The sequence below is a fragment of the Amia ocellicauda genome, chromosome 13 (assembly GCF_036373705.1).
Source record: "Amia ocellicauda isolate fAmiCal2 chromosome 13, fAmiCal2.hap1, whole genome shotgun sequence".
Taxonomy (NCBI): Eukaryota; Metazoa; Chordata; class Actinopteri; order Amiiformes; family Amiidae; genus Amia; species Amia ocellicauda.
Window position 1 is genome coordinate 28178022 of NC_089862.1, and position 15669 is coordinate 28193690.

At 39.2% G+C, this 15669-nt stretch overlaps 1 protein-coding gene across 1 annotated transcript in view; it reads right to left on the minus strand.

The window, feature by feature from the left end:
- dennd4c (DENN/MADD domain containing 4C) overlaps positions 1-15669 on the minus strand; it is a 55510-nt gene that overhangs the window by 17426 nt on the left and 22415 nt on the right. Inside the window, exons 3-15 of the mRNA XM_066720422.1 lie at positions 11714-11966; positions 11543-11612; positions 9786-9955; positions 9193-9434; positions 8715-8781; positions 7301-7359; positions 5789-5933; positions 4767-4942; positions 3897-3997; positions 3300-3518; positions 1643-1788; positions 763-801; positions 480-610 (exon numbers count right to left, since the gene is read on the minus strand). Of these exons, the coding sequence (XP_066576519.1) occupies positions 480-610; positions 763-801; positions 1643-1788; positions 3300-3518; positions 3897-3997; positions 4767-4942; positions 5789-5933; positions 7301-7359; positions 8715-8781; positions 9193-9434; positions 9786-9955; positions 11543-11612; positions 11714-11966 (1818 nt within the window). The remainder of the gene's footprint in view (positions 1-479; positions 611-762; positions 802-1642; positions 1789-3299; positions 3519-3896; positions 3998-4766; positions 4943-5788; positions 5934-7300; positions 7360-8714; positions 8782-9192; positions 9435-9785; positions 9956-11542; positions 11613-11713; positions 11967-15669) is intronic.

Genomic DNA, 15669 nt, shown 5'->3' on the forward strand with positions numbered 1-15669 from the left:
ATCAAAACACTAAGTCAAGTCAGTGTTTGACAGGGTGCCAAACCAGAATAAGATGGGTAATAAGCAGAAATACAGATAAACAGGCTGTGAAACAAATTATCCTTAAACTCCTAACTATGCAAACCTAGTGAAGTGTCCACAACTTTCTTTTCACCACCTGGTGATAAATCAACATAGTCCCTTGCCATGTGCTGCTGCACGACTGGCCATTAAGATGCATGCCACCCCAACTGCAATGGTTTCAGTGCTGCCTTACAGAGGGCCTCTTACCAATGTGGTCATAAGTTGGGAGGTGGGGGGGAGGGTGGTTTAATCAAGAGCAGAGCTAAATCACACTCCAAATTTAGTCTCCCTGTGACAAAAACATTACACTGATCAAGTCATTGGAAATCAAGCTCAAAGCAGAGCCTGATGAGAGAAAGGCTTTCCGTGGATTACACAGGGAGCTGAAGTCCAGCACCATTAAACTGAGTGCTGACCTGTATTTGCTGGGCGGGTCGGGGCCGTCTTCTACAGGTGTCTCGGGTGGCATGACAAAGACTGTGTGCTCACTCTTCTGCGACTCATCCAGCTCCATCAACCGGGTGTCCTCGGAGGACTCCCCCTCCACCTGCAGGACACAGATAACATATCAATTGAAGTTTAGTTCACAAAGAAAAGAAAAGAAGAAATGAAGGAACAAATCTCAGTGTTGGTAAAAACAGAAGCCAAACTCAAAACAATGCAAATACTGACACTTTAGAAGATAATCAAAATCATTACCTTTGCTACCTTGTCCGTTCCTTTATCTGACGGAAAAAGCTGAAGACATAAAAACAAAACATCAAAAGGAACGTCTTACAAACAAAATTGAACATTTCCAAACTGAAATTAGTTGTAAAGGTGAATCACATTACAAGCTAAATCATATTTAAAATATGTAAAAAATGCATTTTTGGATTCATTTAGAACCAATATTTTGAATTTGTGCTGCTGTATAGACACTATCTGAGCTAAGTTGCTGAGTTTGCCTCAGTTTATAGATGGACTCATACAAGATGAATGTCAACAGGCACTTAGTGATTGTTTGAAAGCTTTTCATGACTAATGGCTGGAATACCACACTTTGGGAAAAAAAAATGGTAAGACCAATACTAAATCAGCAGTGACAGGTCTTAAATGTAAACTTTGCAGAAGTATAAAGGGTAGTTCTGGGCATGCAATGCCACCTATAACACAATATCTGTTTGAATGAGGACATTTAGACAATTTGTCCCATTCTTGGACAAAACACATCACAATATACACACATGCACCTAAAACTGTCATTAATGATTCCAGTGTATGTGGTGTTACAATAAGAATATCCTTAAACAAACCTTAAAATGTGACATACACAGCAGTTTGAAACCTGAACACAAACACTGAGCAATGGATTGATGTGCTTAATTAAATACGCATCTGAAAGCAAGTGAAAATGTAAATGCGGTCCATTCTCTCCCAAGAACGTTGCACTAGGTTAATACTGTGCAAGCAACATTACAAGAGCAAAGGCTGTAACCATGTTATTTGACTGTGCAGTAATGATGAATGTGGATTATATACTAAAGCCACTTTCCCCACCAAAAAGAGCAGTTCTAAGTCAGAGGTCTGAAAGTCTCACCTTCTCAATGCAGTCATCAAAAAATGCAAAGCTAGTGTCTTTGTCACTGACGAAGGTGCATTCCTCAATGAAGCGAATGAAAATCTGTGTTTTGGTCAGCTGGGAATAGAATTTCTGGTGGGTGCGATCCCGACTTTTGAGGAAACCTGAAAAGCAAGCATTCAACACATTCAAGAGTCAATAGGGTTCAATACTGCTCTGTTAATCATAAACATGGCACAACAACTTTCAAGTTTATTGAAATGATCATTGATTAATTACTTGTCTAGGCTTTGGATAGTGCAATGTACTATTACATTTCTGAGTTGAAGAAATAAGTATGTAAAAAGGTGCGGTGTGTTTTTTTGTCCTTAAAACAAACAAAACAAAAAGTTGGATATTTTATTATGCACCCCCAAATTAGTACTTCCAGTCGTTAATCAACTCAGCCCAATGATAGAATCCTGGTACCAACACAAGTCAGATGAATGCAAGATATATCCAGGCTCTTTTCCTTGACACAGCGATCAAATAAAGCTACAGTGTCAGACAGATGGCATGAAAACCCCTCTCTGATAATACTCAAGACTTACAGGTACCTCACCACACAGAGGAGTCCATTAAATGGGGAACCAAGGAAATCCTGATCATTTCTAAAGCCCTGGCAATGCTCAAACAATTGTGTGCCGTTCCGTTACAGTCTGCTAATGACGCACCATACAGGAAATATGTATACTAAGATTGCCTTTCCCGCTGAATTATCAGAACAAATCGGTGACTCTTGCCAATACTGAGACAAGACCTGATGAGGAAAATATTTTTACACAGCATACTGGGAAGAATTTGATACTTCAAGCTTCCAAAGTAAAATAACTGGATTTACTCCTTTAAAAACACATTTTTATCCATTTACTAGCTCACAAAACTTACAGAAACTTACTTCAACAACCTCCACCCCTCTCTCAATTTTGTGAAGAACGAGAAAAAAAAGGTATTGTCTAGGTATTTCAGGAATATTTTAATGATCCCTTAGGAGTGATTATAGACACAAGCCAAAAACTTGATTTAGGCATTATAATTGTGATGAAAAACAAAAACTAAACACCATAGCACATCCTGATCTCCAAAGTGTAGTTGATACTACAATGACTGCACATTGCTGAAGTAACAATTAGCTTGTATTGGTATTCTTGCGCTGCAGCAGTAAGCACAGCACAAACTTCCTATCACACCACAAACACGCACAAAGAGCACTACTGGCAGCTCAAGACTTCCTGTGTTACTGGGCTGTTTTCTAGTAGCCACGTTATTATTGTTGGACCCGAATACTTCACAAACCGAAGAACAAAATCTATACTGCTTTAATACAATTTCATCACCTTCCATTTAAAAAACGAAACTGCTTACATTTTGCTGCTTTATGAGAGATTGACCAGGGCTGACAGTTGTAAGGGATTATTCAATGGCTGTAGGATTCTCTGTTCACACACGTCTATAGCTAAGAGTTTCTTCCACACTACTACAAATTCAGCTCTGTCCTGAAACTTTGTTCTGAGTATAACAAATTACATTTCATATTTCCTAAGTTAGAACCTAAGTGGATTTGGGAAAATAGCTTAGTGAACATAAATCATAGCCAGTCACTGACACGTTGAACTGGGCGGTTGGGGACCGATACCTTGGAGGTCATAAAGCGAGTCTGCGGCAGTGGCCTTCTCAGAGGGCGCCTGGGTGATGGGTTTGAGGTATGCCCGGTACCCCTTCAAGATGGAGGCCATGAAGCGCAAGAAGGCCTCCTGGATCTCCATCTCCATCCCGGTCATCTTCTTGTGCCAAGAGAAGTCCGCTTCAATGGGGGTCATCTCCACAGCAGAGCCCTCCTGCACAGTCCTGTGAACTGCCCAGCAATAACACGGTTATGGCACTCACACTCTCACTGAATGTAGTCACTGCAGCTTTCACTCGTTTCACTGGCACGGTTTCCTCAAAGGGAATTCACTTGTTAGTTACTTCCTGTTAAAGGGTAATATAAATCGTTTAACTGATGCAAATATTTTAAAGATGGAATCAGAGTGAGTCTTTTGCTTGTGAACCCTCAAATTAGTAACCTTCTTTGTGGCTGTTAAAACAAAAGGGTATTAAATAAAATATAAGTCTTGCATACTGTACAATTGACTGGCCTGATTTGTGCTTTCTTCTAAGTTAACCTGTGAATCTCAAGTTAAAACTGCACACACCACTCATCTCTCTCTCTCTAGATATCTGTGAATGGTACCTGTTGCCAACTGGTGATGTAGGCTGCTCAGGGAGTTCAAAAGGGCTTTGCAGGGTTTCTTTGGAAGGTGTTTCCAGTTATAATGTTTCTTGTCGTCCGACCTGCCACACAGAGAGACGGAAGAGCAGAGATAACTGATCTGCTGAACGGAGGGCATTTTAGATATGTATTTAATTTTCCTTTTTTCTAAAATAGCAGCAATATCTGTGAGGGAACATACCAGAAGTCTGAGCTCCAGGGCTCTCTACAAGGAGAGAATGTCTGAGAATCTATTTACAATCGGTAGGAATTTAGACAAGATGATGATAACATGTAGTCCTTGAACTAGAAATGCATGTACTTTACTTAGTATTCATAACTAAAGGAGAGCATTCAGAGAACTTTCCATAATATGCGTCTGTCACTGCCTGCTTGCCCAACTCAGTCATGAGAAGTTTTTAAGGGGATGCCAGGAGTCAGACACAGGCATTAGGAGAAAATATAAATCAAGACAAGATGTGTATAAATAGGAGAGGGGGTGGCAGTTCAGGCACAGGGATTACATAAGGCAGAGAACTGAATCAGGTATTGAAAGGACTAAATATTAGCAAACTGATAGGCATGGGATTAACACCTCCAGTTATACAAAATAACACCATGGGAGTTTTTAAAATGCCAAAAAACTGAGGAAGGGACTTGGTCAGATAAAACGGCACTCAGAGAATAAAATCACTGATCTCAGGTTAATATCTTAACAGTATTAGAACAGGTTTTTGGCTTTTATATATATAAGCAATCATATGGCTGCAATAGTAAATCTGATGCATACAAATCACTCCTTCAGGGGATATTATAGTATTACACAAACAAATCATTCAAAGAAAGCCTCACATGTAGATCGTATTGGTGTCCAAATCCACACAGACAACATCAGGAGGGGGGTCGTACAGGTCGAAGTATCTGGAATCAACTCCTATGATGAAGGGACAGGGGGCATTGAGGACCCCCGACAGAGAGAGGGGGCAGAGGGGGATGTAGGGACACTGCCACTGGAAAGGGAAGATCATCTGAAACGAGCAAGAGGACAGAAAGGCAGCTCAATACGAGCGATTTGAATTTTCAGGCTTTAAACCCGAATTCTTTTCAGCTACTGTTTTATGAATCAAAACTGTTTCAATCTAGTTTATCGCCATGCCGAGATAGATCATCCGACTATAATTTATAGTATGTCTTGCACCCCTTCCGAGTACAGAGGGTATTGCAAAGATTCTCCTGTCCTTCACATAAAACCACTGCAGTCAACACAATAACTGACATCAGGAGCTGTCAATGGTCAGATTAACATTACCAGTACAGTAATGTAGACATGTAAAATAGCTGCACACAAGCTTGAGGAATTCTGATCACACAACGTGGAGAAAAAAAAAAAAAAAAGATACTGAAATCTTGAATACTGAAGCATCAAGTTCACTGTGGAATTCAACAGAAATCTCTGAAAGGTAAGCTGTAAAGCTTCAGCCTGTGAAACCAAATTATGATACTTAATACTGCCATCGGAGATGCCCTGAGGAAGAACAATGCTAGAATATGATATTAATGTAAAAGTGTAATGTGCTGGGAAATGGCCTTTTTCCTGGTTTGTCAAGGCATCAGTTGCCTCGGTTATTGTTATTGAATCGAAGTATCCAGTGCTGCTGTACGATCGTGATATTTGCAAGTGAACTGCCCCCTCTGAAAACTAATTTAATGCAACGCTGATATCACAAGAAATATTCAGTGTGTTCCTATACAAGACTTGTGTGCATCACCCTGGCCATAGACCTACATTTACTGTATATCTTAGTTTTTCTGTATGTACATTTTAGACCAAGATGCAGGGGAGGCACAGATTAATGCAGAAATACTGGACTCACAGCGACCACGGCTTCAGCCACCCCTGTGAGCACGGCCGGCCTCAGTGAGTGCAGCAGAATCTTGCTCTCCAGCAGGACAAACAGCAGCACGGTGGCACAGTTCTCAGGACCAAGGTTCATTAGCAATGTGATAAAGTCTGCTCCACTAAATGAAAGAAAAAAAAAAAAAAAAAAAAAAAGGTTTAGTATGCCCAACTGTACCCCCTTCATTCATACCTTCCCACCATCACATATACACAGGATCAGGATCAACCCGGAGCGTACAATGCAGATTCCAACGTGCTTTTGAGATATTCAGCACAGACGTACCTCCCACAGCTCTCAGGATAAGCAGGGTGCTATTTTGCGCTACATGTTGTTCATCAGCTGGTTCAGAACTCAGATCTGTTGGATATTTTGCTCATCCAAATGTATTTGTAAAATAGTTTTTGCCATTAAATTGATGACTTGTTGTAGGTATAAATATGAACATTATACTGAAGAGTAAAGCAGTATTGGAAATCCCAGAAAGATATGGTTATATACACAAACAATCATCTCGTTTTATTTGATAGCCTCTTCTGAATTATTATAAAGAATTATTTTCAAAGTAGTAGTTTGACAAAGGTTTTAATACGTTTCACATATTTTTAATCTTAATCGTCACATTATTGCTTCCCCACTACATTTCCTACACCTTCCAAAGCTTTCAGAAGGAAGGTATTTCCTCCAGGAAGTTTTAGTGCTTTCCCTTCAAGAGCCTGCTCTTGAAAATAAACTATGCAAGGACACAAAATTTAAAAAGATAAATTGTCTTATTGAAGCTTTTGTCGCACAATGCTAAATTTAATTTTAATTACAGATACACATTTGCATCCTTTGAAAAGTGTAGTTTATACAGATGAGAAAAGAGTGGTGAAGTAATGAGCCACCAGGAGTTCACAGCACAGTAGTTTACAAGCTGGCAAGCACAAAGAGAGTCTGTTTCTATAGTGATGCACAGTAAACAGAAATTGGACCGCTTCAGTCCACAATCAGATCACACGTTTCTCCTTTATAACATAGGAGGTTTGTTGAAATAGCCTTACGCCTATGGTTATAATAAACACATACCTAAATAAATAAATAGATTAATAAACAAATAGTTTTTGAACTCTGAAGTAACAGCAAATAAAATATATATTTCTATACTAAAGGCATGTTGAAATTTTGGAGCTGTGAGCTTTAGACTACATAGTATCTATGCTTTCAATGCCTGGTTTCTAAGAGCTGTGCATACAGTGACAGATGGCAGAGTGTCCAGTTGTAATCAGACATACAGATGTTCTGCTGATTAGGGATGAAAGTGATATAAGCCACACAAAATAAGTCTTAAAATGTACTGTTGGTATGGTTAGAAAAATCAGAGGGTCAAGGCCATCGAAGTGGTAACAGCATCAAAATAAAATAAGAGCAACCTCAAATTGCTCCAAATACGTGAATCACTTTGCATATGCATGTTTTTTAACTATTAAAAATAGAGTGGTACCTTACCTTAGTGGTAAAGGTGTGCAAACAGGCTGGGACAGGATCAAGGTGTCATGTGCAGACAGCTGTAACACAGGCACACAAGGAAGGTTATGACTTTCCGAAATGTATTAAAACCACATCAGACAGCGCATGCCTTGAGCCTTATGAAGCCAACCTCTCAGCTGTGGAACATAAATGTATCAATTTGAGCCGTTTAAGCTGCATTACCTTTTACTGGTAATGTACAGATTTATGGAGGCCAAGAGCTTTTACCATTTTGACAGTGCTAAGCAGGGCCAGTCTAAAGACAATAATTCAACTGAGTTCAGCTGCAGTTCAGTTCCTGTCAGCTAATGTCTGTGTGGTAATCTGTTCTATACGCATAAACCTGTCAAGCCATCACTATGAATTAATCCCAATCATTATTAAATCATCTTCGCATATGCTTAAGTAATTATACATTTAAGAAAGCCTACAGACGTTAAATTGGTTCATTATCCACACCAACTGAGAGAAAAACTGAAAACATACACATTGAAACATTTTACTATCAAATTTACTGAGGCAAAATATCTTCAAAGTATTCTAACTTTTGAAAATCTAATTTGACAAAAAAACAACATGCTCTTTTAGTCAAATTAATCAAAATGCAAAAACTTTGAATGAAGAGACTTATTTGAAACTAGTTCTTTGGTCACACATTTTGAAAATGCTTTCAATTGCTTAATCCCATGCTCCAAATAGGGTTTATCCATAAAATGAAAAAATAGTTTAATGGACATATGGTTTTCTTTAGTGAGCCTGGCTGCATTTTCCTTTTAAAAATAAAGTAACTGAAGGATTAAGGGTTTGGTGACAGAAACGGACACCACTTACACTAAAAGATGTACCCCCGGGGACTAAGCCTACAATGTCTATTTGTTACAGTACCACCTCATCAATGCATACAAGCTATTCTTTGTGAACTTCACTAAAACCTATACATGGTGCATAATCAAACTGGCACCAATTTGCCTCAAACTGGATTGAAAGCCAGTAAGCACATTTTAGCAGACACCCACATTTCTGTCTCGCAGCAGAAATCGTGTGCATTTTCCACTTTCCATGTCAACTAACTAACCCTACAGAAATAGCTTCTAAAAAGACTTGCCCTAACCAGTTGCCAGAGAATGTACAAAAGAAGATAAGTGCTGCACCTAGCCCATTCCCCTTGTAGGCATATTGAGATCTTAATCTGGTTTACCACATATATACGTCCTCACTTAATGTACTGCTTTTCATCCTAGTCATTCTTTAATGCTTTACATATCGTCTTTAATAAACAGCCAAAGTAGACAAACAAATAGAGCATGGATATTAAAGACAGGGAGGTCTAGGCGTAGTGTGTTGCTCTTCAAAATGGAGGATATGCAAGTAAAATAGTGGCAAAAAAACAAACCTGGACTAGGATTCTTGGCCTCTGGGGTGAAGGGAAAGGCACATTGTGCATAAAGTGGGAGATGTGCCTGTTAAAATAAAAACAGTTCAAACGCATATTTCCAATAACTACACACCAAATGAGGTAAACAAGCTGGGCATGGTTTCTTTCTCTGCACAGTAAATTATTTGCTGTTAAACTTCTCTTTGCTATTTAAGACCAAGTATGGCACCGTAAACATGTTAAATGTGATCTGTGGGAAGCCTAGTGTATAATTCCAGCATGAACTGACTAATGCTTGATTACCAATGCTCTGCACAGTGTTCTTAACACCTCCAGCTTGGAAAAGACCTGGTGATTGGAGTAGCAGCGCAATCAGTAGCGAACTGATAAAAATGCTCTCCTTCTTATCCAGATATGGCTAAGCTTTCTGCAGAATCTAGCATAAAAAATAAATAAAATCTCATCTATAACAGGAAAACTGCAGTCATGGTCTTACTTCTCAATAGGGAGAGGATGAGGACCAGAGACTGAGAGCTTGTACAGGAACATGAGGAACTTGCGGAAGGACTCGAAGAAGGGCCAGTGAGAGAGCAGGCAGATGCACTTGTTGGTGTTGACTGGCTTGTTGGGGAGCATCTTCTTCTCCACAGTGCTGAGGAGGCCCAGCTGCATCTTCTGCTTGTCCGTCAGCAGCTCCACAGGGTAAGGCTCGTAAAACTGGATAGCAGCACCATACACCTGGCCAAGAGGGAGGAAGAATGGCAGGGTCACCTCCCTCACCAACACTGCTGGGCTCCCCATTAAGAAGACTTTCACAAATCATTTGCATGATTACACACATTAGTTAATAGTGTAACACAAGAAATGGGCAGGATGACATTTGAAGATGAAAACAAATATAACTAAGCAGGTTTCTAACTGAACTTGCCTAATATTTATACCTGAAAAAAATTCAGAAGATGGTCCTAGAGCAAGGGTTTAAAATTAAGCTCCTGGGGACCCACAGTACTGCCAAGAAGTGTCAATCAATCCGGTTAATTCACTAATGAGACCTATTAAGTAACTGGGAGGGTGGTTGAAAAAAACTACCTTTTCTCCTGAAGACACTGTTAAGACAAATGTTGAGAACACCGGCAGCGGGTAGCGAGTGTTGGGTGCCCAGCACTCGATAGTGGCTCCCATGGGAAGGCAGAACAAAGGCACTGATTCAGAGAGTGGGAAGGATTCATAGTCATCCTCAGGATACCTGAAGATTAGACCTGTGATAGGACAGAGAATTGAGGGTTTGAGAACAGAGGATTGTGCACCCTTGCTGTTCATTGGTATACTACACTAAGTATGTGTAGTTCACTTCCTAAAGGGTATAAGTACATAAAACAATACATTATGTGTTTGAACTTATTACAAACGTCAAGCTAATTAAATTGAAGATTGTGATTTTCAATGATCAGGTAAAGATAGTGTTTCTACAAAGTTAGCAGAAGAGATTTCTGGATCTGAGATATAAACAGTGACTATACATGAGTAAGTAGACAGTCAAATTTAGAAAGAATTCTGGTTTATTCTAGCAATCCTGGTATTCAGGTCACGTATGGCACAATGGCAATGCATAAATAAAATCTTATGTTGATTGTTTAAGTTGAGCTGAATAAGAAGAGATGTAGGATTGGAAACACTCACTTGGTCAAGTCACATACATGACTACATCATAAGTATTGTACATTACTTAATCATTGTACATTACTTGTACTGAGACTTAATCTCAGTACAACACACACACACTAAAATGGCAGCAGGTTTTTCCCCTAGCCTGACTACAACCACAGGCATAGACCTTTGATTTTGGATACAATGTAAACTAACGAAAGAGGAAGTTCCACCTTCAAAGACAAATAAACAGTGCTATTGTAGTGGCAGGATAAGGCCTGCAAGTGTTTTCTGGTTCGACAAGAAGCTGTAACTCAGTTATACGTGCAAAAAGACATGGAAGCCATATTAAAAAGCAGAAGGATCGCAAGTTATCTCAGCATCAACAGAAAGCTGAAATCAGTGATTATAAAGGGGAAACCCTGGTTATCTTAAGTATTGTGTTCAATTAAATACCCAGATGGGGACAGCATTCATAAGGGTTAACATCCTTCAGCCCAGCTTAACATATAAGCCTACACACCCAATTTCAGAAATCCCTTCTTATAAGCTGAATGTTTTAACATATTGACATAAAATTATGAAAGAAAATCCATATCAATATGTTTAGATTGAAATCAGCAACATTTCTGGACTATCAATCTTATCAATAAATTAATTCTGCTAAGCTAAAGAAAGCTAATCTCTGTTCAATGCCACAGTGCATTTAAGTGAGGCTCCCTGCCGTGGATTTGTATACATCAGAGAGAAGATCAACCTGCTATTCTTACAGATATACATATTGTAAGAAACCATCACCTGAAGAAATTCACCACATAAGAAGTGCAAAACTCTGAGGGTTGTAAAACAAAGAATATTAAAAGATTGAACCTTAACAGGATTTTTCACAAGAGAAAAAAGTTTAATTAATGGCATCTGCAATCATTATGAAACTAAAGAGCAGATAAATCATCATCATCATCCAAGAAAACTTCACTGTACGTGATAATGAAGTCAGGTTTTAAATGGGAACTCTTTGAGGTGATAATTCATTACTCTTCATCCCTTTCTATTTGTTAATGTCTAAATGGGAACCCTTGGTGGGGGGAACCCAAACTCAAACAGAATTTATCATTAAACAATCAATTGAATAATGTTATCTTCACATAGACCTCATAGTTTTTTGTCCCAATTTCTTTATGCAGATATAACACACTCACCAGCTTTGTAAGCTATCGAATTGGACGCAGAGACTGACTTCTTGTAACACAGGAAAACACTGGAGCCCCACTGGAAAATAAGAATAGACAATTTATTTATTCATCTATTAACCTAAAGTAGTACATTAAGTCAAATAGTAATGACTTCAGGAAAGAAGGAGATGTTCCCACCATGCCGCAGTTGAGGTTTTTGTCTACTTTACAGAAGGTGTGTGGCGCTGTCTCCCCCTTGCTGGTGACGATCACGCAGATGTCGGTGACGGCCAGCGAGTTCTGGGGCTGGACGGGAGGCGCACGGCGGAAGGTGATGAAGATGCGCTGCGATGTGGCCGAGCTGTTGTTGACGTTGGCACAGCGGCCGTAGGGAGTGGCCTGGATGACCTCGCAGCCCTGGATGAGCCGTTCCTTCCCCTCATACAGCACCCTGCCACACAACAGCAACACCACCATTTTACACCACATCTCAACTCGGTCCAAGATGAACTACGGGTAGAGTTACTTTATAAATTAAAATAAACCAAGAGACTAAAGACAATAAAGGAGGTATTGATAGACCCTGTTGCAATGTTTATTCTCTCTTGTATTCTGAAATGAACTTCAGTAATTATTAAAAAAATATAAAGAATTAATTCAAATCCAATAAGTATTTTTTTTCCCTCTCTCAACATTTTCCTTTCCTAAGCAGTCTGACCAGTTTTCGGTTTTAGGTGTGTACAAAATTCAGTTAATAAAATAAAGATAAAGGCAAATGTTTGAAAAAATAAAAACATAAAAACATAAAAACAAGAGAATCCTAGAGCCTTCTGGGAAGCTCCTCTGTATCTGTGAAAATCAATATAATTCCTGTTCCCATGCATTAAATAAAATCCTTGAACCGATTAAGAATGTACCACAGTGCATTCCAGACAAAGCAGATTTTACGATAATAGTTTCTAAACCACCTTTAGAAATTAAGCACTGGCAGTTATTGGTCGATTATACTTGTCAAGGCCACGATACCATCGGGGTTGTTGCTTAAATGTTTTCACTTTGAGATGCAAGTGCACAGAAAAAATAAAATAAAGTGACGATATTCTATTGCAAGCCTAAATGCAGCTTCCAGAGTAACTAAAACGAAGATAGGGGCTGCCAAGTCTCCATATTTAATCTCTTGGACTGCTCAGAGCAACCCTGGTGAAGAAACACTCAGAGGATTAAAAGAATGACTGGAATATTAATTTAGATCTAGCTTCCTGGTAGTTTCATAAACAAGCATTTGAAATGTTACAAGGGGAAAAGTGCAAGTTAATTGAACAATTTAGGTTTTAAAAGAGATGTAATTGTAATGGTACATTAACTGCTGATTTAGAGGTTATTAAAAAAGAAAACAATCAGGAAATAGCTAGAATTGGGCTTTAGTGACTAGCATTCCCTAGTTCTTTAAATCTGGAACTAAAATTACATTATAAAATAATCCACAAGGGCATGAGATGGTAGATAAAACAAAAAAATGCTGGTAATGCCCTTACCGGATTAATCACATTTTTGAGTAATCACGGTACACTCAAAGTTTGGCTTTATTTATAATTACAGAAAAAAAAAAGAAAAATCTCTCTTCAGTCCAGCTATGACTTCATTAAAATAATCAAGTCTGAAGCTCATCTGCGTTTCTCTTGCATTGAAGATAGCACCATCCGTTTATCACCACCAGAAACCAATCCAACAAACAAAAATAAAACCCTCTGTGAATTCTGAGTCTGGTGTTTCGATATATAATGGTAGAGCTGTTCTGGCTGCCAAGCTTGTTTTGTGGTGATGGGTTACTGGTTTTAATCAACACATTAGGAGGAACACTTGGTTCCAGAGCACTTGACTGATTCAACCACTAAATGCCTCTGCTCAGACTACGGGTTGGGGTCTATAGTGCAGAGACAGCAGATGAAAATCTGGGCAAATGGACACTGGCATTTGTTGGGTTCATAATGGACCAGATGTTCCTCAAAAAGGTACTCAAAAAGGAGTCACTATTTTATCATCCGCTTACTGATGATGCCATTTAAGTTAACGTGAGTTTGATGCAAAGTAGAGGTTTTCAGTTTTTTGCCTGAATGGATAACACATAACATGGATTAGAAAAACTAAAACCAGGTCGCTCTCATATGCTGTTAAAACTAATTTAACAGGAGCTTTTCTTGTGGCCTAAACTGACAAAAGAAAGGACCCCTTTTCCACCTCCTTGAATTCTTACCACGGAGTTTCCAGTAAGACAGAACCACAATTGAGCCGTCCATAAACACCACTAACCACAGCTGTGAACAGTTCACAAGAGGCCTGCTAGTTCATGCTTGCCTTTCACCATTTTTGTTCTGGAAAGAGCTCTTTTCCAGCCGACACAGTGACCCACGAAACAACTTCAAAAACTCGGCTCCTACCAAAATAGACTTAATTACAGTCCTGGAAAAAAGGCGTAGGATGGTCATTACGGTTTCAAGAGCCCGAGCCATCCCTGTTTGTAGCTGTTAATTGGGAAAGCCATTAGGCTGCCTTGCTGGATGCAAAGCATATTCACTGACGTGTATTTTGGCTAGTTCACCCGCCCTGTGTCAAAACATCTTTCCACAGCTGCATTCAACCCCAAGGAACTGCCAGACACTGAGGGAGAGATCTGTGTCACTTGAACACAAAAAGACCTACAAAAAGTTCAATTAGTATGAACTCCAGAATCTCCTGTAGGCAGGCTAGGTGTTGGATTTTTTTTTGTTTCCCCACACAAATGCTTTTCAGTCCGCCTCATCTTGCTACCAAATAAAACGTACCAGATGGGCTACGATCACCACCCACTGCCATACTTCAAACAAGATAAACTATACCATTTATCAAAGAGGAACCAGGATGCAATGCTTTGGGTCTGCCTGTTTGTGGATATAAAATTATATGCCTGAAGACAACAGATAAGTTCTTTTTTTGCCCTCCCTCATCATGCTTTCAATTCATTCACTGGAACTGTTGTAGCCATTTTAGGTTAAATGATGCATTTTTTTTTTATGAATACCGTAGTGCTGGACTGCTGTGCATTTCAGTTTCCAATTTCACACTTTTTGAGAGCCCGTCTGGTTCAATTCAATTCACAATTTGTGGTTAATTGTAGCAATTTAGACATTAGAAATTAAACTTGTTAGTCATCCAAATACCAAGAGTAAGGTCTCATAATTATTACTGAAACATTCTTCTCATTATATTTTAGACAACTCTACTGCAGTACATTTTACATCCAAAGAAAACCAGAAACTCACTCTAATCAAAGTGCTGGGATGCCTGACCTTTCAAAGCCCTCCATAGACACAATGCTACAAAGGAAGGCAGTGGAAGAGTTCCAGAGCTGAGGGAAAATAAATGGCACTGCAGCCATTTTACTGGAACTCTAGCAAGGACATTTAAATCCCAGGATGACAATTTAGCCCATGAGCAGGATTACCTCAAATTAATTTAAACTCAGGGTCTGCAAAGTGCTATACAATTCACAAAGCAAAAGGGGGGGGGGGAAACGCTTCTCTGAACTACAATAACCCAACAAAGGCATAATCTAGTTCTGGAGTACCATAGCATCTTCAAATTATGGGGCTAAAGATTGGGAAACAATGTTAATTGTGACCAAATAAGTAAAATTTTGATTTAAAAAATAAAAGAAGATCAGTTATTGAGACTGTGTGCAAAGGCAGAAGAGTCTGTCAACAGAAAACTGGCTACAGGTGCTAACCTCTGACAAAGGCAAAGCCAAAGGACAACTTACTTCTTCAGGTTATGCAAAAAATATATATATTCCTAGGGCTCTCAATTACCCGACCAGTCAGATCTTCGCCTATTCAACAGGCAACAACAACATGAATGCATGCTCTCGTCATGTGGGGAACCTGATCTCAGTTATTTGCACTGAAGCAGAGGGCTGTTCATAGAAAAATACTGGCAAGCAGCCCAGTAAGGCAGAGAACACCTGCTAAAAAAACATATTACTACATAAGGAGGAGCCAAAGCCAAACTCCAGGGCTTGTTTGTTGCTTTAAAACTCAGTTGCTCGGTACAGGGCAATATTCAGCTGCATTTATCTGACTGGAGAATAAGTGATAAATATGACTAGAGTGGGCCTGAAT